Source organism: Aplysia californica, unplaced genomic scaffold (genome assembly GCF_000002075.1).
Source record: "Aplysia californica isolate F4 #8 unplaced genomic scaffold, AplCal3.0 scaffold00367, whole genome shotgun sequence".
NCBI classification, from domain to species: domain Eukaryota; kingdom Metazoa; phylum Mollusca; class Gastropoda; order Aplysiida; family Aplysiidae; genus Aplysia; species Aplysia californica.
Genome location: NW_004797637.1, coordinates 716767 through 744093, shown reverse-complemented (window position 1 = coordinate 744093; position 27327 = coordinate 716767). Strand labels below are relative to the sequence as shown.

General features: G+C 39.5%; 1 protein-coding gene across 2 annotated transcripts in view; it reads right to left on the bottom strand.

Annotated features, from left to right (window-relative positions):
* Window positions 1-9237: 9237 nt before the first annotated feature.
* Window positions 9238-27327, bottom strand: part of LOC101858504 (transcriptional adapter 2-beta) — a 57667-nt gene continuing 39577 nt past the window's right edge. The window contains exons 13-15 of one of the 2 annotated variants that reach the window (XM_013085353.2): window positions 26223-26367; window positions 18482-18544; window positions 9238-14779 (exon numbers count right to left, since the gene is read on the bottom strand). In XM_013085353.2, the coding sequence (XP_012940807.1) occupies window positions 14654-14779; window positions 18482-18544; window positions 26223-26367 (334 nt within the window). In that variant the 3' untranslated portion in view covers window positions 9238-14653. Of the gene's footprint in view, window positions 14780-18481; window positions 18545-26222; window positions 26368-27327 lie in introns of those variants that run through there. The other variant, XM_013085354.2, reaches the window with a different exon arrangement.

Here is a 27327-nt window from a genome sequence, read left to right as displayed (position 1 = left end):
ATAATTTCGTAGTGCTATGGAACATGCGGTTGCGAGCGCCGTAAAACCCTCTACTATAATTATTTTTTAAAATAGTGCTGTGGAAGCGTATTGAAAGCACGTACGCTTCCCGAACAGTCCAGTGTTATTGACGCGTACGCTTCCCGAACAGTCCAGTGTTATTGACGCGTACGCGTCCCGAACAGTCCAGTGTTATTGACGCGTACGCGTCCCGAACACCAGCCAAATTAAATTGGATCATTAGCAGTGGGCTCCAAGTCAAGCCTCTAAAGTCACCAGATACCTGGCAACCCAGATAACAGTTCCAAAGTTGTGGCCCTGCTGGAGTCAAAAGCCTGCGAATGCTACATTTCTAGGCCCTAATTTCTGCAAAATTCGACAGTTTTCTAAGCGCGCATCCTAACATCCCCACGACAACAAAACTCAAAAAGATCAACACCATATTCATCCTAACACCCATCTATCAATGCCAAACATGGACCACGAACAAGACATTAGAGCAAAAAATTACAACTTGTGATATGCGATGCCTTAGAACAGCAGTAAACAAGACCAGGCGAGACAAAATTAGAAACTCTGTAATCCGAGAAATGGTGGGCACAAATGATGTCATGCACCACATCCAACACCAAAGAATAAAATGGTTCGGACATCTACTACGATTACCAACACACCATCCAGCACAACGTGCCTACATCCAAAAATTCGATGGCAACAAGGCTAGAGGGCGACCGAGAAAGACCTGGATAGATGGAGTCAGGGAAACATTAACCACCCACGGCATCCCCCTGACCCAAGCCTCCGGCTGACCAAAGAGAGACGTCTCTTTCTTCCCGCAACACCCAAAAGGGTATAAGCGGCGGATAAAAGTAAAGTAACGTAAGCATGAGGGGAAAGGGGAACTGTGCTTACAAAACCCCCAATATTAATAAAAATCAAGGTAGGCTTTCTGTATAATGATTCAGAAGTGTATTATTAGGCCTAGATAGGGAAGGGACAGGAAGGGGTGCCAACATTATACAGGTAAAAAGTTATTTTTTGGGCTAGTTTTTTTTTTTTTTTAGCAAATTGAAACCTTACAAAATTAGTGTTCAGATTCCGAATGAATAATATAAAACGTAGAATAGACTTAGATCTAGATAAATTTAGTATAAGTCTAGTAATGCTATTCATATGTCGGTATAACTAGGTGTTAAATTACGCTAAAAATGTTTCTTCATACGAGGGGCATACCAAAATTATTTTTTTACCTGACCATGAAGGAATAAAGGTAGAACGCTGAAATTTGGTACTAAGCTTAGTCTTTCTTTTTGTAGTCGCCGTCCAGAGTTATACATGTTTGCCATCTGTGTATGACCTTGAAAATAGAGGACCCTCTCTATGTCAGAAAACCAGCCCGCTACTGCTTCTTTGACCTCATCATCACTTTTTTACACCAAAGTTTTATCATAGCATAGGATGGGTAAACAGTTCCATATATATATACGGCATGCATCTCCGTAAAAATACCCTGTAGTTGCTTGCCTTGCAAGAACAAATACTTCATTACTGTCCTGCGCTCAAGTTTCTTCATTTTTATGTTGAAACTGGTGAACAACATACCCCAATTCACTTACAGTGCGCTGGTGGTAAAACAAGTAATCTGAAATTCCCCAAAATTTACAAGTATTCTAGGAAGATGACATTTTTGAGGATGCTGATAGAGACCAGAATCGACATAATATAATGCAAACCATTGCAGCAGCAAAAACAACAACAACAAACAAACAACAACAACAACAGCAGCAGCAGCAGCAGCAGCATCTCCACTACCACAACATAGGCCCTACCACGTTTCTTCATAATGTACATGTACTTTTCTTGTGGATGTTTATCATCAGCGTCTGCTAGCTAGGATTAGTATCTTGAAATGTCAAAACGAAAGAGTGGATGGGAACGAGCGAAGGAGTTGGAGAAGAAGAAAATTAAAGAAGGAGAAGAACTTTAAAAAATAACAAAACTGGCTTCAATTTTTCATGTTAAAGAGAAAAGTAGAAGCGAAGCTTCTTCATCTCAAATCGACAGCAACCAAGAAAAGCCTACAGCTGAAGCTGAGCTAGCTGATGCTAAAACAGTCAAAACTGATAATGATAATACTTCAGGAACAATAGCAAATGATATAGGGCTTCTAGGTGATATAACGGACCATGTGCTTGAAATGTGCATAACTCGCGGAGCAGACCAGTTTCGGAATTTGGCCAGTGACTATCCAGAAACAAAACGAGACTTTTCTGGCGTGAATCGGTATTTAAATAACAGTGCATTCAAACGTGTTTTGTCAAATGGAGAAGTACATGTAGTTGATCGTGACTGGCTCGTATATTCTCCAGCCAAAGCCTGTGTTTTCTGTTTCCCTTCCTTTTTGTTTCCGCCAGACCGTGTACATCTTTCTGGCCAGGGGTTAACAGATTGGAAGAATATAACCAACTATTTAAAAACACATGAAACAAGTCCCAACCATATTATAAACTCAGTCTTGACTTTATGTCAACGTAGTGTTGCTGCTGGGCGAGTTGACGACTGGAACAGCGAAAATACTGAAAAAACATGCTGTTACGTTGTATTAAGACAATCATTTTCCTTTGTGAGAGAGGGCTGGCTTTTCGAGGCAGTAATGAAATCGTTGGGTCCAAGGACAATGGGAACTACCTGGGTATTTTATAACTAATTGGGCAGTTTGATCCATGTTTATCTCAGCATATCAAAACCCATGCCTACCAGGGACGTGGACACACTTCATATCTGTCAAAAACAACCAGTGGAGAACTGATTAACTTGTTAGGCAAGCATGTTCTTGAACTCATCAAGGATGAAATTTCTAAAACAAGGTACTTTTCAGTCTCCGTAGATTCTACTCCAGATGTTACGCATTCTGATCAGTTAACCATTGTTTTACGCTATGTCAATATGGTTGATCACCAGCCCGAGGAGCGCTTTTTGACATTCATCAACATCTCGAGCCACACAGGACAGAATCTTGCAGATACGTTGCTCCAATACCTAGAGGAGCAAGGCATCGACTTTGAGAATTGTCGTGGCAAGACATACGACAATGCCAGTAACATGTCTGGTAAATACATTGGAAGGCAGGACATTTTGAAAAATAAAAACAATCTTGTGGATTATATTCCGTGCGCAGGCCACTCTCTAAATTTAGTTGGTCAATCAGTGGTAGATTGCTGTGTGGAAGCTGTGTCTTTCTTTCAGTTCCTGCAGCGCTTGTATTCATTTTTTGTTGCATCAACACATTGTTGGAATATTTTATTCCTACACGTTGAGGAAAAACCTGAATGTGTTGTCTCAAAACACCCATGGGTTACCCGGTGGTCTGCCCGGGCTGATGCGACAGAAGCAGTCTTCAGGGGCTACAAACAATTCCAAAGTGCTATACAAGAGATTGCAGAAGATATTGACCAGAATGATCTCACGAAGCACGAAGCTGGCGCACTTGCAAGTTATTTGGACACCATTGAAGTTGCTTTTAAGTTTGAAATTTGGAATGACATTTTACATCGTTTCAATTGCTGCAGTAAACTGTTACAAAGTTCAACTATTGAACAAAGCCCAGCCATTGGATTGCTTAAAAGTTAAGACAAATATTTGAAATATATAGATGAGTGTCGAGAAAAGTTTGACTATTACCATGGCAAGGCAAGTGACCGATGAGGAAGCAGCATATATATCAGATATTCGGAGAGCACATGTACACAGGAGAACAGCCGATGACGGAGATGCCGCAAGTGTGAAGGATGAAATGTCGGGTCAGGAGAAATTTAAAGAGAATACATTCTTGGTGATCATGGGCCAACTGAAAAGTGCCCTATGCAGACGAATTGACGCCTAGTCAACAGTAGTGCAGCGGTTAGGTGTTTTAACAGAGTATGATTCAATGTCAGCTGAAGACATCAATTCTGCAACATCAGCACTTGTTAATGTCTATCCACATGATCTCTCTCCTAACTTTCCAATGTAATTTAGACAGTGCCTATGTTGGGTGAAAGAGCAGGTACATCCAGATAGTGCAACTGGAAGCGCTCAGAGCATTTTCAAACTCTTGCATACCACTGGTGTCCACTCAGCTTTTCCAGACAGCGAGATAGCATTGCGGATGTACCTGTCTCTAATTTCAACTAACTGCGCTGGCGAACGTTCATTTTCGTAATTGAAGCGCATTAAAGACGTTACGCGTTCAACCATGTCTCAGCAGAGGCTAGGGATGCTAGCAGTTCTTTCAGTTGAAAGCGATTTACTGCACAACGTCGACATTAACAAAGTCGTTGATGAATTCGCTGTTGCAAAAGCACGCAAAGTGGCAATCTAGGTAAGAAATAATAATGCATAATTTAATTGTTACGAGACCTTAGTTGCATTATCTTACTGGTAAAATGGTATGTTGTCCATATTCTATACTGTCATACTTTGGACTGGCTGACAGACAGACACACGCACAGAAAGACTGTGCATGTGTGTGAAGTTTTCAATTTGCACGCGCGCGCGCGTGTGTGTGTGGTGCTAAAGGGGTGGGGGAGATTTTGCACCATATTTAACTTTTTCAGGCCACTCAGTAAAGTGTGCCTTGGGGCCAGCTGGGTCTTAATCCGGCACTGCCCTCCCTCCCCCCCCCCCCCCTGGTGTGTTCCGTCTGCTTGAGCACATTGGGTACACACCACACCCTGCCGACGTAACACATTCGCTCCATCCTTTATTGGAGAAATGAGAGGCATGGTAGGCCTAGAAGAATGGGCTGGCTTATCAGGCTATGATTTCTACTTCTCTGTGCATGCCATACACTCCCCACTCATTCGCCCCGGCCTTCACTGTTGGCACACGCGGGCTTTCCCATTCTTTGTTTCGCTAGATTACCAACAAGTGTCTTAACTGGCGAGGTTTTACATATAATATAAGATCTATGTAGGTATGTGTATTAAAATTAGCCTATGCGCTGTGCACAGAAGCAGCAATATTCCGCTATAACCGACTCGCGTGTTTGTCTGATTGCCCTATAGCAGTATTTTATTTACAAAGGTAAAGAAGAAAAAAAACGGGGTTTTAGAATAGTGTCTTTATACGAGCAGACTTCTCGTTATTTCAGGACCCGTTATAAGTGGACTTCAATGAAGCACGTCTGACGCGTTGTACAGCCCCGCTGATAACAGACCACACAGCGACGCTGCTCAAGCACACGTAATGACGTAATGTATTGTTTTCATTTGCACGGCGCGCGCTAGGCGAGCTACAGGTCAGACCTAGATGCACACTGGGACCGGCAGGCTCACATGGATGGAGTTAAATCTACGCCCCAAATTGCACCCCTACTCTCCTCCCTTGCCTGGCGGCATGGCATAAAGGTTAAAGGCTTTTCTCAAGCCCCGGTTACAAGCAAAAATGAATTGTACAAAACCTGGACGATCAATCGATCATGAGACAAATCGTCAGTGTAACCACAAAATTGAACAAAGTTTGGATGATAGGACGATGGCTTGGAGACTCGGTCGAGAAATCAAACGCTGCTCGATATTTTCCGTGCGATCACGGTCAGATCTAGGGGAGACGCGCTGTGGCGTAGAATCACTTTAAAATTTGCCGCCGTACAGGATTAAACTTAGGCCACTTAGGGCTCAAAATTTTAAAAATAATTATCGCAGGTAAAAACTTATTTCATTTCGGAATCAGCATCTCAAAATAGCACAGATGCTTGCGTAGAACCTGATTTGAGGCGTTATTATGTAAATTTTAGCAGTTTTATTATTTACTTGAGCGTATCAAGGTCACCCGGTGCGTCGCACATCTGCAGTCAAGTCAATGACTAGGAATCTCCCTGATCGAAAGGAAACTGGACGATATATTGGAACGTCTAAACAGATTACACAGCTCTATAATACGGACGGTTCTCGCATACGACGAATCTGACACAATTTATCATTACGTGTAACTTAGCCACCAGGTACCGAATAAAGGGAGGGGAAGGGGGCGCGGCAACATTCAACCTCATATCCCTGTACTTGTAGGAACAAATCTGTTTTATTTTTCCTTCAGTGAAAAAAAAAAGAACAAGACATCATGAAATTTTAACGATTTTAGTGAGTTACTGTGATAACTTTTCCCATTTATTATTTGTGTTTAGGAACAAATCAGTTTCATCATAAAATATAGCTAAGCCAATGTATAAAAGTTTTTAAAATGCACAGAAAATTGAGGTAGCCAACCCGGTACCGGTACTAATACTAATGGTAATTTGCCATTTACACAAAAAAAAGAAGTTTCATTCATGTACATCTAGATTCTAGATTCTCTAAATAGTCTAAATAATGTTTCACATGATCGTCGGTCGTGGCAAGCTGAATAATAAACGAGGGGGTGCGCAAAAAAAAAATTAAAAAATTAATAAGCGCTTCTTCGATACCTTAGAGTATGGAACCAATTTTGATGGTTTTCTTTCAAATCAGGGCTGAGTGACAAAGCATTTTCCATCTGAGACAGGTAAAAGAACCCTCTGAGGCGAAGGAATTTCTCTTTCCGTTTCTGCGTTAGACAGATTTATGTTTTATTTATTATAGAGGACTTTATCAAGGGGGGAGCCGGGAGACTCTGATATGGCAGGTTTCCGTTAAGGCATGTGCGACTGTATACGTTATATACAGTGGAAACCATAACAGGCTCTGTAATAACAGGGATCCGGTAATAACAGGGATTTTTAAAATCCCCGTTTCTTCCTATTCTTTGTCTCTATTAAAAGTTATCGCAATAACAGGGCCTCATCGGATCCCAACCGGTTATAACAGGGACAAATGCTCGTTAACAATGTGTAAAAAGTAAGAGAGAGAGAGAGAGAGAGAGAGAGAGAGAGAGAGAGAGAGAGAGAGAGAGAGAGAGAGAGAGAGAGAGAGAGAGAGAGAGAGAGAGAGAGTAACGCAGTGATGGAGCAAGCACACGTAGCGGCTGAAGCGAGAGAGGGCTGCGGTGCGCTGCATACTTCGATCTAGCCCTAAGCCTAGCTACACACACTTGTGATGTGCCATGCACAGGCGTGCCACATTGCCAAAACCCTTGTTTGTGGGTACTTGTGGGAAAGGAAACTGTCCATGAATAAATACAGCTGGATTAGTGAACAAATGCCTACTTCCCTTACATTTCTGATTTAACAGGCATCTGATAAAACAGGACTTTTTCTCTGGTCCCACCATCCCTGTTATATCAGGTTTCCACTGTATAGCAAAAAGAGGGTGGTGGTTACACCAGTCACCTCTCCCTCTAGCAGACTAGCACACATACATGATGTACATGCTCCCGCCGCCCTAACTTCAAAGTGACAAATAGAAGTAGCAGAAGGAAAAAAAACCAGGTACGACATTTGACCGATGCCCTTAAAAAAACCCACATAAATCATACTCAAGAATCAAATTGTGTATCTTTCATTTTTTACCTTTGGCTTTGGCAGGCCTACATAAAAACCCATTGAACTTGAACCTAGTTTAATTTTTAAAAGATCATCTTTATTCTTTTTTATGCGTAAACAAGATATAACAATAATCTGGTCAGGGGAACACCATGTAAATTGCAATGACTTTAAACTGATACAGAAAAAGCCAGCACAACTACTTTCCAAGGAAACGAGACACACATCATGTACACAAACACACTTTGTTCCCAACAAAGGACAACAATTGAAATGAGGTACTGGACACAGACATTTCAACTTGAAAAACTAGCAAATCATACCTTCCTTTGAAGCAAAAATCACAAGGTGCAGTTTTTGTTTCAAGTGCCTCCTGATCCTTATCGACTTCCATATTATTTTTATTCAAAGTCAGCTCCAAGTCTGAATTTCCTTCGAACTTTTCATTTAAATGGTGTAGTGTGTGTGCCAGGTGAAAGGTAGGCCTACTGTATGACGCATTATGAAGAATTGCATTTGTGTCACGACATAGTGGAATCAGGCGCTCGTCAGTTTTCGGGCATGTGGAGTTATTGACATTATCTTAAAGGTTATTCATTTGCCCCCTGCTTTCGAGGGAATGAACGTCCATTTATCTGGAATGAAAGTCGCGTTTGCGATTGAGGGAGGTGGGGTCGCCTGGTTTCAGAATAAAAATTAGCGAGAAAATGGCCGCCAAAGTTTGGTGACTTCCATAGCTTAAGAGTCTTTGGAAACTGCAATTACATTTTTTTTATTCCCCTAATCAACGTTTTTCAATGAAATCCACACATAAAAGTGTTTTGAACGGACATACAAGATGTTGAGTCCAAAAAAAATTTCAAAAAAATGTCCAAACTGGCCGAAAAATGCAGATTTCTCGGATTTTAATATTTTGACGAGCGCCTGATTTCACCAAGATTGGAAGGAATGATTTTTAAGAAGAAAAAAAATCATTATTTCTTTAATGAGGCAATATATCCAACACAGTTATTTTTATTAGAGTTGTGAAGATAGAAATGAAAAATCCCAATTCATTTCAGAAGAAATTTAGTACCCACCAGGGTGGTGCCACTGACTGAAGTGTCTTTAGGCCATTCCCAAAGGAGGGACATTTCTTGTTCAAATGCACAGTAGAATTGTAAATGGGCTGATTGTCATGCTGAAAACTGTGCCTGAACTACAACAGTGAACTCCTGCTTTTTCTTTCCTAATCCTTAGTATTGTCATTTTCCTCTACTTCTTTCGTATGTTTGTCACACTCTTGTGACCCGATATTTCCGGGGTGCCTTGATAGTCGAAGCAGACTCTGTGCTGTTGAAGCTAGAGAGGTGAGCAGAGTAAGTATGATTCCCTGGAAGGACTTCTCTGTTGACATCCACCCCTTGGCGCTCATATGACCTTACACAGTTGCGAGAGCCAAAAACCTCTACTAAAAAAAGAAAAAAAGAAAGAAATTTAGTGGTAAACTTTTATCTTTAACTCTGTCACTCAGCTGAAGTGATCAGAGTGCAGTGAAACCTCTCCAAGCAAAGGAAAAAGACTGGCTAGAGTGTCCACCACCTCTACCAGGATTATTAGCACTCCACAACATCAAAGGAAAAAAATTGATACTTAGGCTGTACAGTTTACAAAAATGACCAAACACAACTTCTCCAACATGCACGGTAAAAACAAACCCAGAATGTAACAGTATCATCACAAGAACAGAACACAGAAAAAGTACCTCTGACTATACAGCTACACTGACAGGTCTCTATACAATAAACGCTTCACCACTCAAATAGTTTTCTTTCAAAACATATCTTTTATTCCATATGTCCATCTCTCATAGCATCTGTATTTGTGCATGCATTCATTCTCTACACACACACACTGACGCACCAAATGCATTAAAAGATTCCAACAAATAAATAGCATGAAGACTGTACACAATGATTTGATGGGGTGTGGGCGGATGGTTATGACTGATGGAATAAATAAGGCATTAAAATGAACTGATTGCAGGAGGGTTCTTACAAAACAAAGAAAGGAATGGGGGTTTTCATACATACGTTCCATGCGTTTGAAGTTTTTAGAAGCAACATTCAACTGATATACTCAAACAGAATACAAATAAAGGGCATTTATCAATAGTCACGCACAAAACGAACACACACTCAGTGAAACACGCCCATAACGAACAGATTTTCAGGCCACTAAGTTTTTCTTAGAGTTCTGTGTTCTGCTGATTTCGTTAAATGCATGCTAAACTGCAGTAAGATATCTGCTGTGATAATTGTTCCAAAGCCTGAAGACATAGAGCCCATTTCTCCGATTCAGAAATACCTTTCCTTACGAACTTCTGTTTCTTTGTACATGAGGCTAAAAAACCATCCTAATTAGCTTCTTGCCCTTTTCCATCTGTGATGTGCACACACTTGCAAGATTTCATCACACCAAGACTATGTTTAAACAAAGCAACCACAACATAAAATAATGTAGGCCTCCATTTTGAGTTTGAACACAATGCAATCACCTTTTATGGAACACTTGGGTAGTGTGTAAGTTATTTCCTATGATATAAGATCTATGAAGTTACATTGAAGAATCAACTCAACTGATCAGGATTTGTCCAGAAATACCTTCAGACAAATTGGACTTTGATCATGAATAAAATGGCCTGGGATTTCATGCATGGTTAGCCGGCTCTACTAAACCGTTCCCTGTTGGTTGTCCCTTTGACATTGCTACAGATTTCCTTCAATCAAATTTGACTATCATGGCTACAACAGTAATAATACCATCATAAAAAATGAAAAGAATCCCACATTTCAATTGAGCAGGAATGATAATAAACACATTTCTGAGAAAACTATTTTCCATGAGAACAGAGAGATAATTTAGCAATCACAAGGACAGAAAAATCAATAATCAATGCACATTCTGATAGAACAATTACAATAGCCAGCGAAAGAACTGCAAATATTGTTTTATTTCACATTCAAATTTTAAAAGCATTTTCAGCCAAATTAAAACCATACACCTGTGCATATATGCCATATGCCCTGAGATGTAGAGGAGAGGGTGGAAGAAGGAAACATCAGAGAAGACTTTGCAGAATCAAATCACAGCGAGTCAAGATTTGTGTGGCACCGTAGTGAAATTAGGCGCCCGTCAAAATAACAAAATTGAAGAAACTGACGTTTGTCAGTTGTGCAATTTTTACTTAATTTTTTTCTGACTCAACACATTTTATGTCCAGTTAAAAACCTATTTCTGCTTGGATTTTACTGAAAATTGTCCAACAAAGGCACAACAAATGTAAATGTGCAGTTTACAAGGACATCCAAGCTTTGAAGACATCAAACTTGGACGGCCATTTTCTCACTAATCTTATCTCGGATACCACAGGACCCTCTCGTCCTTCAGTCACAAACATCTCTTATTCAAGATTGGTATTTTAAAAATCAAAATCAAGACACATGAACAAGTTTTATCACCATAACAAAAACTCCATACGCACCAGAATTGACGAGCACCTAATTTCAACGTGCTGTGACACATTTGGTAGGATCACAAAGGTACTCTGCCGTGCCAAAGCAGACAGACGCATCTGCAAAAATTTTTGCATCTTTGTTTAAATGGACGTCTATACCCATTCTGCATCTTGTGTCAAAGGCAGGAAGACGTATCTGCACTTCATATAGGATATTTCACTATTTGCAAACAGACGTAACTGAAGGGCCATGCCCATATTTCCAATGGCAGTGCGATGTAACTCAAAATAATGAAAAGTGCTGATATGTCGTTCTACCTTGGCACGGCAGCACTGTTCACATAGCAGAAAATTAACCCAATCACCATCAATACAGACAAAAATACCACCTAAATCACCCGTTGCACGAACCTGTCTATGAACCTAAATCAACCATAGTTTCAAGCTCTCTACCAGCAACTGTGATTTTCCATGCTTGCACCCTACTGCTGTCAGGATTTTTCCCACAATAAATTAGTGAGGAAATTCTCACCTGACATAACCTGACTTTCGCTTGTCTATGATCTTCCAGTGTTGGCCAATACCTATAGTTCTATAGTTCCGTTATCAAGTAATTAGATTAGACTTTTGGCCTTGAGAATCTTGAAATTATGACATTGCTGTCTCGATCTTTTATTTCCCAAATTGAGCTTGCAACTAGATATTGATCTCTTTTTAACCGTTTCGCACTTACAGCGCCCGTGCCGGTGACCCCCGCTCATCCCTATAGCGCCCGCCACGGGTGTGTTTGTTTCGTTGCCGCTGGAGGCTTCTACTTTTAATATCATCAGAAGTTTCACTTACTTAGCTATCTTTATAGAGGAAGAGTTCCGGTTTACTATGGTGTTTTTCTTGTTTCGCTAGCACAAAGAGTCACTTTTTGAGCGGGAACAAAAGTCGGAGGAGATTTTAGTTGTAAACACGCCATCATGTCTCTAGGATGCATGGGCGCAAAGCTGCCCGATATGAGTACTGCAAAAACAAAATAAAAACACCCAAAGAAAAGTCTTTTAGGTGCTTTCAAGTTTCCACCAGAGGCTTCAATCTCTGTGAATGTGTTGTATTTCTTTTGTGTGGATTACCTCTTTGTCAGTGGCAGAAACTTCGTGAGTTGAAGAAATGAATACGAGGTCTAGATCTAGACTCGGAATCCAAGACACGCATCTCAGAAAGACCTCTCATATCATACTCTTCGACTCCACTTATAATTTTGTACTAGTAATTTAGCTCATTCATTTTCCTTTCAGAAAATACTATTTTCATCATTTTTGGTTGTGTTTGTGATTTTTTTTTTTTTTTTTTAGTAAGGTACCCCTTCAATTTTCGTGGAGTTGTTGCCCTTGTCTTAAGGATTGGGGGGGGCACAGCTGGCCAAGCCTGCTAAGTGCGAAAGGGTTAACTCACTGAGCGCTGGTCCCAAACATAGACAAGATTGGAGATTGGGATTTCCCCTTTTTTGTCAAAATGACCATCTAAAGATATGATACAATTTGCTACACAGTTTCAGTTGCATTGTTTTTCTTACCGCAAATGAAGATTTCCTAAACACAGTTTTAAAAATACCAGATCTAAGGATGTCTGAGAACTCTGCGAAACTGATCATAACAATTAAGTCTTAGTAAAACAATGAAGAATCAACTCAACTGATCAGGACTTGTCCAGAAATACCTTCTAACAAACCTAATCTAGTCATATTTTTGTGTTACAATAATTAATTTTGGAGTTATTTTCTTTCACGTTTAGTGAGCAGGTGTTTGACAAAATAGTGGAGTATTTTAAAAAATTGTGGGGGGGAAAATGTTAACAGATAATTGAGTAAAGTTAAAAATAAAGAAATGTACCTGATCTTCATCTGAGCCAAAAATTAAGCTTAATTATTACATTCTTGAGAATTTTTTTAAAGTGTGAAAAAAACTAGTTTGAAGTAGCCATCGCATTTCCGCAATGGCCAGGGCTCAGTGAAATAACACTGACAGTTCAAAACATACATCTGTACAATTTATCCTTTACAGTTTATTTGGTACCATTATAATAAATCATATCTGGTTGCTGCTGTAGACAATTTCATTTTTCTTTTTTAATGTTGAGTTAATCTTTGTTGTGCTCCCCCCAGGAGTTGATTTTTAGAAAAGGGCTGTACATGAGACCCAGTCTAAATATTTAAGTCATGGAGCATGAGTGAGACTGCTCAGAACTTGAGAAGTAAAAATGAAAAGCAACAGAAAACCTGCATCAGTTTTAAAGTAATGTCAGCTCAAATTGGTGTGGTGAGACCCCCTCCTCCCTAACTATCTGCACCCTTACATAACACTTGCAAAAGGGACATTTTAGCCCACTGAAATGCATAAGACATTGATGAGTGGAAGTAGCACAACTCAACCAAAAAAATAAATAAAAAAATAAAAAGGATATCTCGCAAAGAAGGAACAAAGCTTTGCAAATGGATGACTGAGAATGACTGGAAACCAGTACAACAATGGCCAGGTATGTGAAATAGAATTTGCATTCAATATGAGGTGGTCATGACACACGACACATTTCTACAAAAACAGAAACTGCAATTACTGCAATCAACTCATAGACGACTCGTGACAAAAAATGTTACTATTCATTTATCTTAGCATCTATTACCTCAATCTAAAAGAATAATATTATACCGTTTCCAAAGAATATTCAAATAAAATTTAATCTACCATTCAAGCACTGATATAAGATTCAAACCTCATTCAGTTCTCAAAAGCACTATAACTTTTACTTTAAAGAATTGACATAATTTTAAAGTAAAAGTTGACTTAGCCACCTATTAAATCATTTCAAAATAACCCTATCCAGTGTGACTGAGCACCAAGATTATGGCACAAAAAGTGAATCTGACTGGGTATTTAATATATTGAAGCAAAGTGTCTCATTTTACATTACGGATCTTAATAAAACACATAAGTGTTGAGCTACATTTCCCTGGCTCCACACAGGGCAAACAAAAATCATAAATGAAGGCTCACGAATCAAATATGCGATTGGTGCAGTAAATCTGCAGTAGCAATGTAACTGTGGTGGTGACTGACCGCACTGGGGGAGGTGGAGATAGTATTACCGTACCACCATTGCTGTCTAGCAGGTGGGAGACAATTCTAGATTGCATGTGAAAAAAAATGATGCTGAAATTGTGGAAGGTATCAATCAATATGATCAGATGTTGCCCATGTGTAATACTGATGCATAAACACATTCGCTCTTATGTCTACACTGTCATAACTGCAACACACACCAAAGATGATGCAAACGTCAGTGATGGGCTTTCACGTGTCACAACAAAGTGTGCAACAACTGTGATGATGCTACCAGTTTGGAAGTCAGCTCACATTCTGACAAAGTGCATAATCTTAATCAGACAAACATTTCACAACCTGTAGTGTTTGTGCTGTGGTGCAACAAACTTCCAGAGACTTTCAAATCCTTGAGAAAATTGACTTGAAATTTTAGTCTAAGGCAAAGTAGGAACTGACCTCCATAAACATTCCAAGACAACCATTTAGGACAGAAATACCAGGAGCATTGATCCCAGGAACAGACCAAATCAGATGCCGAACCTGCTAATGCAACAGTGTTCTAGTAGCCGCCCACTGCTCTAGTGTTTGTTCTTTCAGAATGATTTAATGACTTGTTCCCTTACAAAATCAGTTTCAGGATGCACCAATCCATAAATTGTCTTGTAGAAAGCCTATAATTTTGCGTCTGTGTGTTTTGTCCATGCCACCTGGATATCTGAATTTCCCTACATCTTTGCCATTGCATCTTTGAAGATAGTCCTGAAAGAGAAATTAAGACAAATTAATCAACTCATACCACATTTTGGAAAAGCTAGAGAAAAAACATTTTAAAAAGCTTTAAAACTTTAAGACTAAAAAAAGGGACTCGATAAAACATGCACCATTAACGTCATCCTTATTTGACACTGAGGAAAAAGCTAATGCACCTCACAAGCAGGGACTCAAAAAACGTAAAATATTTATGTACTTTTGATGGAAATATTTGACTTTGAGTTTGTCAAATGTAACAAATGATAAAAGCTTGCCAGGATTCTGCTTTGAAACCCTGGATGCAAAACAGTCTCCTTTCACACCCATTTACATGCAATTCGGTTGCTGCTAAGATGGAATTCCAAAAAAGGGAATCCATGTTTGATCTCACATGACTATGTCTGAAAGTCACTTAGGCTCGCAGGGTTCAAACACGTTGGCTGTAGCACAATGCACCTTCTCTTTGTCATTCCTCAGTGAATAAATTAAGTATCCAATGGGTTAACACTTTTAAAAATGGAGTTTTCCATATATGAAAGTATGGGGATCTTGCACAATATGATGCCAGATAATATTGTTGATGACTTTCACATTAACAAAAAAATTAGTGCAGCCTGAATGCGGGTCATCAAAAAGATTGCCTCTCCTCAATAAATTCTCTTTCCCAAAGACAAACTATATCATTATGAACAAGTATTCCACAAACACTATTTTCAAGAATCAATTTTGGCAATTCACAAAGTCATCATTGCATGAAAATGTAGAAACAGAGGTTTCCTCCAGAACACAAATCATCCTTCATGACGTCATAAAATAATCAAGAGTGATGTATCGTGAAACTCCCAACAGTCAGTTTGAAAGTAGAGATGTAGATTAATTGAATGCTTCGATGAATGAAGTCAATATCTTAGTCACTAAATGGCAACTTCCATTATTTTCTGATTTACCCTGGTATGTCGAGCTGAAATGCACTTGCCAACATTTATTATTTTTCTTGAAAGGGAATAACCCGAAGTGTGAGGAAAATTGCTTCTCCACAGTATATTTAATATTTCACTGCCATTATTGCAAAATAATTTCAGCTCTCACTTCTAGCCGCTTAATTGATTCTAAAAGAGAAAAAGATAATGATTTTTCAGTTTGCGATCCAATCCTGTTTCCCTTGGTTACACATCTAAACCACTTGTAATTGTACATGTTTTCTGTACCGAACACCACATGCTTTAAAGTGTCACAGGGTGTATTGTCAATCTTCCTCTTACTTCTATTGATGATATTTACCATCAACACCAGTAAATTTTCTGTTCACATCTAGGTCATACTGACAGTACTCCTCACTTCATAGATCATGAAAATGTACATGCAATCTTTATTAGTATATATTTTCAAACAATCAAATGACGACAGGTATACTAAAATCTCACCAAGGAACATGGATAATCATCCCATTTTGCCACTACAAGGGTCCACTAGAGGCCTTGTTTTACCACCAGTGAAAGGATTAACTCACTGACTACGGTTCCCTTCACAGGTACGGGCGGGCGGGCGGTTTGCTGGTACGGATCCCGTACTGCTGACGGGATGGACATTGCGGTTTTGTTCCGAAACTTGTGCTCCCATCACATGTAAGGAAACGGACTCCAGTGCTAGTTTTGCCACTGGTTTCGTTTCGTGCCAAGTTTGGTGGAAGTTGCATGGTAACTTTTTCAGCACTTGAAGGTGAAAGACAGTCACCACAACTGGGGTTGAACCAGCGCTTCCACCAGCTGAAGTTGAAAAGTAAGGAAAATTCTGCCAGGGGTCTGGGGGCGAAGCCCCCGAAGAAATTGAAATTTAGTGCTTTCAGAGGGCTAAAAATGACATTTGGGAGCCTGTTTGAAGAGATTGCCTGCAAACCATAACATTTATTTTTTCACCAACATTTTGTCTTGTTTGATTTCTTCACCAAGATCTACGTACTATATTTCCATTGATGGCGATGTTTAAAAACAGGTTCCCCTTCCATTGCTACTAAAATTCAATTAATTTATCATCGCACCATTGATAGAAGGCAAACCTGGGAATAATGAATAGATATGTACCTTCACAATACAGTTACCCTGCGTATACCCTAATTTTCCTTAAATTTCACGCCTGAATGTCGCATGTCACAACCTCGGAACACCACTTCGAATTATTCTTGACGTTAGTAGTTTTAGGCTGGTTTTAGCATAAATTTCTTTCATCGCGGCCCTTATCGTGTTCTCGTGCCGTAGAATCTCCGCATTGATCATTTCTCTAGATCTAGACAAATTTGTAAAAAAAAAGTTTCTTTCTGACATTCCTTTTCTAAGATCACAAGTCAATTTACTTGATCAACGCGCAGATTTTCCAGCCACGGGAACAATTCGAAGATAGACAGACGGAATGAGTGAATGATAGAAAGGGGAGGAAATTGGCTAAAAAGTTCGCCAGATTTTGATCAATCCACAGGTAAGAATGTACTGCTGACAAGCCCGCAATGAAAGCATGGGGCATAGCGGAATAATGGCCGATGGCAGAAAATACGCAATCTGGCAGGTTTCTATAATATGAACTTATTGCCGAGAGAATTACTGAAAATATCTGTAACTTATACTAGTACTAGACGATACGAAGGCAAGTACGGATCTTTTGCTACGGAATTTTGGTAGTCCTACGCTGTCACATCTTTTTACGGAGGGAGTTGATAATGATGGAGGAACAAGTACAGAACTGAAAAATACAGAAGAGTGGAAGCACTGTTGAACTGACCGGAACTTGCGCTATGTTTTTTCTATACAGCTGATACCATACTAATTTGACAGTTGCATCGAAGTAACAGTCGAAGAAGTTGCATGAAAAAGAATCACATAATTTCGCTGTTTTCGATACTTCTGTTCGTTTTACTATTTCTAGTGACTCAGAATATGATGTGTCCGACAGTTAGGACCCTGGTGTACCCACGACCCGAGTCGTAGTTTTAGGGCTATATCGAGCACTAGTACTGGTGCTGTTGTAAGCGCAACGAAATCACAACTTTGTGCGTTACATCTACCTCATATAATTCAGTGTATGGGTCTGAATCAACGCATAGCCTGGCTTTTATATTTCCACCAAACACTCACACATGCATACAAATCAGAACAGAACACTTTGAACTTTTATTTATGTTGTTGTTGTGAATTTTTCTGTCTGTCACGTCTCTGGGAAATTTTTTGGAAAATCTAATTTTTGCCAATCTTTAAAAAATCATTAAAAATTAAAGTATTAGACTTAGAAGATAATTTTAGTTTTCAAAAAATTAGATTTAACTAGAATGTAACTTTACAGTCTCAAAAAATAATCACAATAGGGTAATTCTGAGAGTTGTGGTGGTGTTTTGAAATACTCCCAAAAATGCCAGCATTCAGCGCTAGTGACTGGTGAAAGGACCCAGTAGTCAGTGAGTTAATAATTTAGTAATAAAGCAGTAATAATAAGAATAATAACTATAACAATTATTTTAAAAAACCAACCTATTAATCCATTGATGGTCATAACTGAAAAATATGTGGCTCTATCAGGAATTAGTGTACTCAGAATTCGTTTCAACTAAAGCAATACTAAATGCTCATATTCACAGACCCAACATTTTCAACCCCACATATTACTATTGTCATCCAAGACATTTTTCAGCCACTAAGAGCAGGCAACTTAACAGCAAAAACTTACTTTAATTATACATGTCTTGATCGTGATGTAGTTTGCGGGTGACATGCCCATTGAATTGCATAGCTGAAATGATAAAAACATGAGTAAGTCCATGTAGCCACATCAGCAATATTTACAACCTCTTCAAAAAAATCTTCTTGGCTCATCTCATGGATTTGTATAAACTAAAATGAAGACTGCCCGCTCTGACATATTCCTGGAATCACTAAAGAGAAAGCTGTTTAGTTTAAAGCAATAGAAAGGCGACAGGGAATATGCTGCGCACATTCGACTATAACAAGACCTGTGTTTTTCTGTGCCTCTGCTTGTTCCGAGTTTTAAAGTTGCTTGAATAACATTACTGATCTCATCTTATTCTTGCATTGGTAGCAAAGAGAGGTATGCTTGTACAACTACAACTGCTACTATACTACAACAGTGTATTCTATTTCTTTTATTACAATGTCGGGCGATTTCAAGGCTGAAAATGCAATATCACCTTGTTTCACACAGGGAGTGCTTAATGAAAAGGCAGTGCCAGACATTTTGACGGGCAAAATAGACAGGTCAGTCAGCACAGAATTTTCTTTAGCTGTAGTAGAGGTTTTACGGCGCTCGCAACTGCATACGGTCATATGAGCGCCAAGGGGTGGTTGTCAACAGAGAAGTCCTTACAGGGAATCAGACTTACTCTGCTCACCTCTCTAGCTTCAACAGCACAAAGTCTGCTTTAACTATCAAGGCACCCCGGAAATAGAGGGTCACAAGAGTGTGACAAACATAAAAAATAAGTAGAGGGAAAATGACAATAGTATGGATTAGGAAAGAAAAAGCAGCAGTTCCCTGTTGTAGATCATGCACAGTTATGAGCGGGACATTGATGAATCAGCCCATTTACAATTCTACGCACAGAATTTGATAGCCTTTAATATAACAAAAAATACAAACAATAACAATACAAATAATAATGATATATGCAGCATTGTGAAATTAGGCCCTGATCAAAATAATAGTATCAAAGTAACCAACATTTTCCTGTCCGTTTGCTATTTTTCTTTAATCTTTATTTGCTCATCACTTTTGTATATCAATTTAAAAACACATTTTTGTTTGGATTTTACTAAAAAAAAGAGGAGAAAAAGGAGTTGATCAAAGGCATGAAAAAAGTAAATTTGCTGTTTGCAAGGACACTCAAGCCTTGGGAGCCATTTTCTCCCTACTTTTATTTTTAACATCAGGTGACCCCAAAATCCTTCAATCAGACATCTCAACTGCTATTCAAGACACACTTAAGGGGTTATGTACACGATACGAGGAATTTTCTAGAGGTTTGACTTTCTTCCAATTTTTAAAGGTGATAAAGGCTGATTATAGACTAATTAGAAGAATCATGATGGAATTTGTCAAGTTTTATGAAAAAGTTGGTCTCTGTGGCGGCCATCTTGGATTTTTGGCCATGTTGCGGGGGGAATCGTTTTCCACAGAAAATATTAAAATTCAAATCTCAAACTTTACACACATATTAACAAACAAATTATCTGTGATCATAGGCTTTGATTTTTTTCTTATCATTAAAAACAACAAAAATATTGATATATCACTGGACCAGCACCGAAAAAAACGAGTATGACGTGAAAAAAATCAGGAATATTTTAAAAAGTAATCATTATTTCACAAAATCCCCGCCTATGATCACAGAACTTTCTATACAGCTCCTGTGTGCGAAATTTCAAACATGTAGCTCTGATAGTTTCAGAAAAACGATTTCCCCCACGCAGTCACCATAGTGAAAAAGTACTTTTTGAGAAAAACGAAAAAAAAGATTGGAAAACGTCAAAGTTTAAAAATCTATTGCCTTGAACGCAATAAATAGGATATTTTTTAAACGTTGGCACATTTTTCTGACGGAACTTATCAGGCTATTGATGGTTCATTTTCTTCAGAAGTTAGCATTCCAAAACAAGCTCTCATGACTATCTTCATTAATCTTTAGTCCCTTCCCTTGACCAGTTACGTACAAATCAGAGGAATCATTTAGTGACATTCCGAGATAACGTCAACACACAGTGCGTGCGTGCGTGTGTATGTACATTAATTGGTTATGTCTGTGTATGTATGTATGTGTGTGTGCATATATATGCGTGTGTGTGTGTGTGTGTGTGTGTGTGTGTGAGAGAGAGAGAAAGAAAGAGAGAGAATGAGAGAGAGAGAGAGAGAGAGAGAGAGAGAGAGAGAGAGAGAGAGAGAGAGAGAGAGAGTAAAACGTATCCCAATTATGACGGAATTCAAACAAGTGCTCACATTTTAAAAGCCGTAGACAGCACAGTAAATCAATTTAGCAAAATGAGGACTATACTTGTGGATTAAGTTTTACGAAGTCATAGAAGAGAGTCCCACTGTTCTTACAGAAGTTCTGGGCTGTCAAAGAATGTGCTCTGCCTGGCGGCAGTCACGAGAGCAAGTCTCCTTTGCTTGGCGTTGAAACGTGATTTATTACCTTCTGGCACTGCTCACGCAGATTTTGTCGAGCAAGGTGTTTAACGTTTTACCTCAGTTCACAAAGGAGGGAAAATGTCTGACCACACATCTAATCTTGAAGTCTCTAAGGTAGTCCCATTGTTGGAAGTCCATGGGCTCAGGTAGGAATACCGTCAAGTTCTGACACAACGTTTCCCGCGACTTTTGTTGAAGTGACTCTGGTTCCACTCAATGACCGCAGCTGCAGGGTGCAGAGCTGCTCTCTCTTGCTAGAACGACTGATGTTTCCGCTCCTGATGTCCCACAACATTTTGTCTGTCATCTTCGCAACAGATTCAATATCTTCAGACAACGATCTGCTGTCACTGTTACGGCACCATTGTCTTCAACCATGAACCAGCCCGGACCCCTAATTCTGTACTGACTCGATTCAACCCACGCTGTAGCATTCTGTGTGTGTGTGCAGGTTTCGGTAAACAACGTTGTCTGTTTTTTCTAAACTCAAGTAAATGTGATTTCTTGGATTCACGTCTACGTTCAGATAGAAGTGGACTTCATCGCCAAACCACTTTTTCCATGAATGAAAAGGCCTATTATTAGCACGGCACATAAAAAAAAAAAACGATCGGCACATTTTGATCCATTCCCTGATGTGTTCACATGAAATACCTTTGTGTATCAAAATATGACATGCCTTCAAATGGAGAATGTGTCTCAAAATTTCTGTAAACAAAAAAGTATGAAAGGTGGAGCTCAACTGCGACGACTACGACGTACTGATGTCTGTGACGTGGTCTCTTCAGAAGGCCGAACGGCGTCAATGTTCTCGGCCTTGCACAAATTTACTGTTATGTCGTTCACCCTTCCTTTGTCGGACACAGACACACATGACAGGCCCTTTTAAAATCTACTTACCGTCCAAGGATAGTTTTGTTTCAGGGAAAATTGCATCCCATCCGATTGTTGACATTCGACGATGAGATTTTTGTACATTATGTGAGATGTAATCTGCATGTTTCAACTCACTCACTTTCAAGTGTGATATCGATCATGCAACAGTAACTGTCGAGAACTTTTGCTTGAATTGCACCAGAGTTGGGACAACAGATACACACACACACACACACACACACACGCACGTGCGCACACACAGAGAGAGAGAGAGAGAGAGAGAGAGAGAGAGAGAGAGAGAGAGAGAGAGAGAGCATTCCGGTTTCTGTCGTGTGACAGGCGGTCCTCTCCCTCTGTCTCATGCAGGAGACCCGAGTCCGATTCACAAGTGGAGAGAATTTTATCGAGTATCCCCATCAGCCCAGGTTGGCCCTGGCATACACAGTGGGAAGCCTGCCCCCTAAATGATCTAAATTGTGTCAACGGGGTCGTAAAACATATCCAGTAAAATTTAACTTTTCTTCAGTGCTACATATATATATTATTATGAACATGAAAAGAGCAGAATATAAATATACAAAACACAGGAATACATACAGATAAAGAGAGAGCAAGAGAGAGAATGGGGAGAGAGAGAGAGAGAGAGAGAGAGAGAGAGAGAGAGAGAGAGAGAGAGAGAGAGAGAGGGTGTAGGGGATGAGGAGAAGGTGGAAAGCAGAAGAGAGACGGATGGAGAGATATACCAAGAACCCCCTTCCCCTCTTTTTCTCTCCATCGTCAACACGCTCCTGTAGCTATAGAGCTACATTTGGCTAAGTCTACTAGCTTACTGGCACAGTGAGTACTCTATAGATGAGATCAAAATTTGAGAAAAAAAACTGAATCGCAGCTAGTTGTAGGGTAAGCCAGTAAGAGTACATGAAAATGCAAGTTCATTCTTTTGTTCAAACAACCCCCGCTGTCCTTCCGCACATTTTCTATTACTCATTGGTACAACCATGGAACAGAACCAGACATTGAACGCGCCTCGAACACGTGCTATGATTGGAGTATGTGTAAAAAAGGCCTCTTATTGGGGACCCGAAAGTGACACCGTGTTTCCGATAGGTCACACATGCTATTGCAGAGAATGATCTACAGTACGCACAATCATTGCCCCTCCCCTCCCCAGTGGACCAATCGTGGGATGCTTGGATTAAAGTCGTTCGTAGATAGTTAAAAATGGGGAAGGTATAAATACCACATATCACCGCATATCACTAAATACCACCGCACATCGCTAAATATCACCCCCATGTCACTAAATATCAACGCACATCGCTGATATCACCGCATACCACCAATCACCAATCTGACTCTCTCTTTGTCTGTGTTTCTCTCTTTTTCTCTGTGTCCGTGTGCATCTCTCTCTCTCTCTCTCTCTCTCTCTCTCTCTCTCTCTCCCCCCCCCCCTCTCTCTCTCTTTTTCTCTGTGGGACTCTCTCTCTTTCTCAAAAGAACAAGAAATGCCTTCCAAAAGCTATTTATTTATAAAACTCCCTCCCTCCCTCTCTCCCTTTCTCCAGTCTCTCTCTCTCTCTCTCCCCCTCCCTCCCCCCCTCTCTCTTTTTCTCTCTTTTTCCCACGAATTGAGGTCTTGAAAATAATGTGGGGGTCTTGAAAAAAAATTTCCAGGATTTGGTGGGGATCCTGCAGTTAGTGTTCCACAAGCGCTCGTAAATTCACGATTCTATGAAGCCGACTGAATCGCGAATTTCCACTCTCAGTCTCAGATTTGGTGACCTGGGTCAAGCTCTTGTCTGGAGCACCCCCCCCCCCCTCCTCCCCCCTGTTTTACTGTCATGGCATATGGTACACACAATAGGAACTAACCAACACCAATGTTGCACTAGGCACATTTTTATCTCTATTTAGTTATGTGCTGTGATATTTAGAGATGTGCGGGGATATTTAGTGATGTGCTGTGATGTGCGGTATTTATACCATTCGTGAAAAAAACACAGACTCATAGCTCTGACCTACTCGTAGGACAAACTGTCACGCAAGGTTCGAGGTGCTTTGAATTTCTGTTTGATGCGTATGAGGTTATTAAAATTTGTTGAAATGGATGAGTAAAAATCCAAGGATTTCTTATTTTTTTCCGAGAGTCCGATGTCGGTGGTCCATAAAAAAGGTATTCGTTTTCAGGTACAGTGCATTGGATTGGTTTTTCTTTAATTAATATATCATCGCTGTAGTTAATGCTGATCCAATCTCTAAGCTTTGCATTTCTTTTGAAAAGTGTGCTTGTTAGCTCTTGCATTTTCATACGAATAAGCCAGCTTATGGTTAGCTGACTGTGTTTATGAATGAACGCAATGCACAAACAATGACCAATGTAATACTGCAAGCTTCACCGGGACTACACTTTTCAACACTACAACTACTAGTATCTCATAGCCCACAAGAAGTTCATCAAGGATCACTGAACTCATTTTAGATTTTAGACAATAACGCAAAGAGCCCCAAGCACTATTAGTATGAGGTTTTGAGATATCATACGATGCTTTCACTTTACTCGCTGTGTGACAAATATAAATACAAAATGCAAACACATAACCAACATTATTGCAACACACTCTCTCTCTCTCTCTCTCCCCTTTCCTTTTCTTTCTTTCTCTCTCTCTTTTTTCACTATCTCCTTTTCTCTCCCTTTCTTTCTCACTCTTTTTATCCATCACTCCTTACAAAATAATGAAACAATATGGGAAATGTAAGGTAAAACACGGGGAATAAACGTGAAATAAAATGTAAAATGTGATTATGAGAGTGAAAACTACTTCTAAGATCGTACCACACATTAGCCTGCATCTTCAAAGAGAGGAACTCGGATTACTTGCTTTGTGGGCTACACAAAAATCAAGAGGGTTCAGAAACAGAACTAAATCTCGTCAAATACAAAAGCGAATCACATGGTTCAGTCAGTGAAAGGAGTGATGGATAAAAAGAGTCAAACGGCTGTCGAATTGAAAGAAGAAACAGCGGTGATCGTAAAATACTGTTGGAGGTTACATGTCGCGCGGCATTCTGCAACGGAGTATTGACGTCATTTTATTTATTTTTAGAAACGGGGATTAGTTTTGTCAAAGACAACCCAAAATTTGCTAGACGACGAGTCCTCCGTTCTGCACCTGGTTGTTCAACTGCCAAAAATACACAGATCTTGATCGTCCTGGTCGTTTAGGGATTTGAAAGAAGAGGAGCTTGGAAGAACAACGATACTAAACATGATAGGGTCATACGGGGGAACACGGTAGTTGTCGCGGTCAAATAAAGGGCTAATCTGAAGAAAACGCGCCAACTTTTGACTAAGGATGCCCTCTGGAAAAAGCCTATAAATGAGAATTCTTGACTTTTTTATAATGAAACATCAAGCGTTATCGATTCTTTAGATAGTCAGGTAACCAAAAATGGAGAAAGTTAAAAATCGATTTTTTGACCCAAACATCGGGTTTTGCAGACCCGTGACATGCCTTAACATTTTTTTCACCTAAAGCAAGACAAAAAAAATTAATGAACAAGCTTTTTTAGCTTAACCAATAACTCCTTATGCCCAAAAATTGATGAGCACCAGATTCCACCAATAATAAAAATAATAATAGTAGTAGTAGTAATAATTGCCTGATTCTCTGCGGGTTGTGTTCATTTACATGTGCTTGTATAAAAGTCTACTGAGAAAAAACATTGCACAAAAGAAAGCCCTTCGGACAACCTCTATCTAAAATCCAATGGCGCACGTGTACTTGATTTCACTGTACTGATGTGGCCCATGTTGCGCATGTTCCAGGGCAACGGTTTTACAGAGAGTGAACAGGGGTAGTCAGGCCCACTGTGAGGAGCAAGCCCATGGTTCACAAACTCACAAAACACATTTTAGAACTATGTTCATAGTCTGTACAACATTTTCAAACATGTTCTAGGGTACAAAAAACTTAATGCTGACCAACTTCTTGGACGGGAAAAATTAATGTCCACCTCTGACATAATCCAGTCATCTGGCTAATACAAGAAAACTAGGAGCAATATCTACAAAAGCCTTCTTCCTGTCGTTAACATTAGACTTCTTTTCTGAGGCAGCAATAGATATAACGTGGGTATGTTTGTACACATTTCAATTCAGATTATTGCAGGCAGACAATCTCTCAACACCAACAAATATTTTCTGGGAGATGAAACTATTTCAAGAAAAGTTTTTAAAATAATATGTAACAGGGGTACAAAGAAAGAGTCATCCCACAGCCCACAACAAAACTGTCACTGTGAGGACAAGTTTACAAAAAACATGAGCGAGATAGGCACAGTTAACAAATTCAAAGAATGATTTTAAACAATCACATTGTTCACAACTACTGACCTTCTTTTCATTCTCAGAAATCAACTCAAAGCCCGGCATGCTGTTGTTCACTTCCTTGCGAGGTTCCGATGTGCTTCCCTCATCTTTTTCTACAATTTTTTCGACGTTTTCTTCTGAAGAAATATCCATTTTTTCTAACCTTCCGCTGAAAGCAAACAATAAAAATATAAAATTAAGAATCAACATTTCCGCACAAATTAAGCACAGCAAGCTCAAGCCACCACAACACCACTACATGAGGAAAAAAGGTCACAGGTCAGTTGAGGTCAGTTCGTTTTTCTAACAACAAAGATTGAGAAGAGGGGGCACTAGCTACCCAGAACACCCATTGTCTTTTTCAAACTGTCTCAGACTGTTATTGCAAAAGAAAAGTAAGTAGAACTAAGCAGCTATTTTTCCAAAGCCCAGACTTTTGTGTGCTTATAATCAAGAGGTTTATTTGAATTTGAACAGAGTGCCAGCCTCAAGATTGTTACGCCGATGCATCCCTGTCTAAACCAAACATCCACATGACAGAATTTTCACCTCAGCCGACTTCCAAACCATGAAGAACTTTCAACAATGTTTTGAGGACTGCCTATTGAAAATTAAATTGCGAGGCCTTTGCCGACTACGCTAACACCATCCATTCCTTTCAAATCCCCATCATCCTAGTCTGCTCTGCATTTTCCAAGTGTTTAGGCAACAACAACCCTTCAGCATCATAAAAGAAAGTAAGCATGCTTCTTCCCTAAAAGACTCAAAAGCAGTCAAAAGGTCAACTAGAGCAACTATCCTTTCTCCAGACCACATGAAAGCATGCGTATGCACACATGCACACACTAACCACTCTTTTCAGACACAAACATGGCTTTTCATTTTAAATTAACTTTTGTGTGTGTATGCCCATAAAATTTGAAAGCTTAACCGACTCTTCTAAATATATAACAGGATTCCACTTTACTTTGGGGTGGGGAGGAGAGAATGACTCATTAGCTTATAAATACATGGAATATTTTTTTTCTCAACAAAAATTTTATTTTTTTTATCAATCAATCAATGCATAAAAAATAAAAAGTCCCCTATTTCAAACATATTCTAGGAATAGAGTACAGAGGAAAATAAA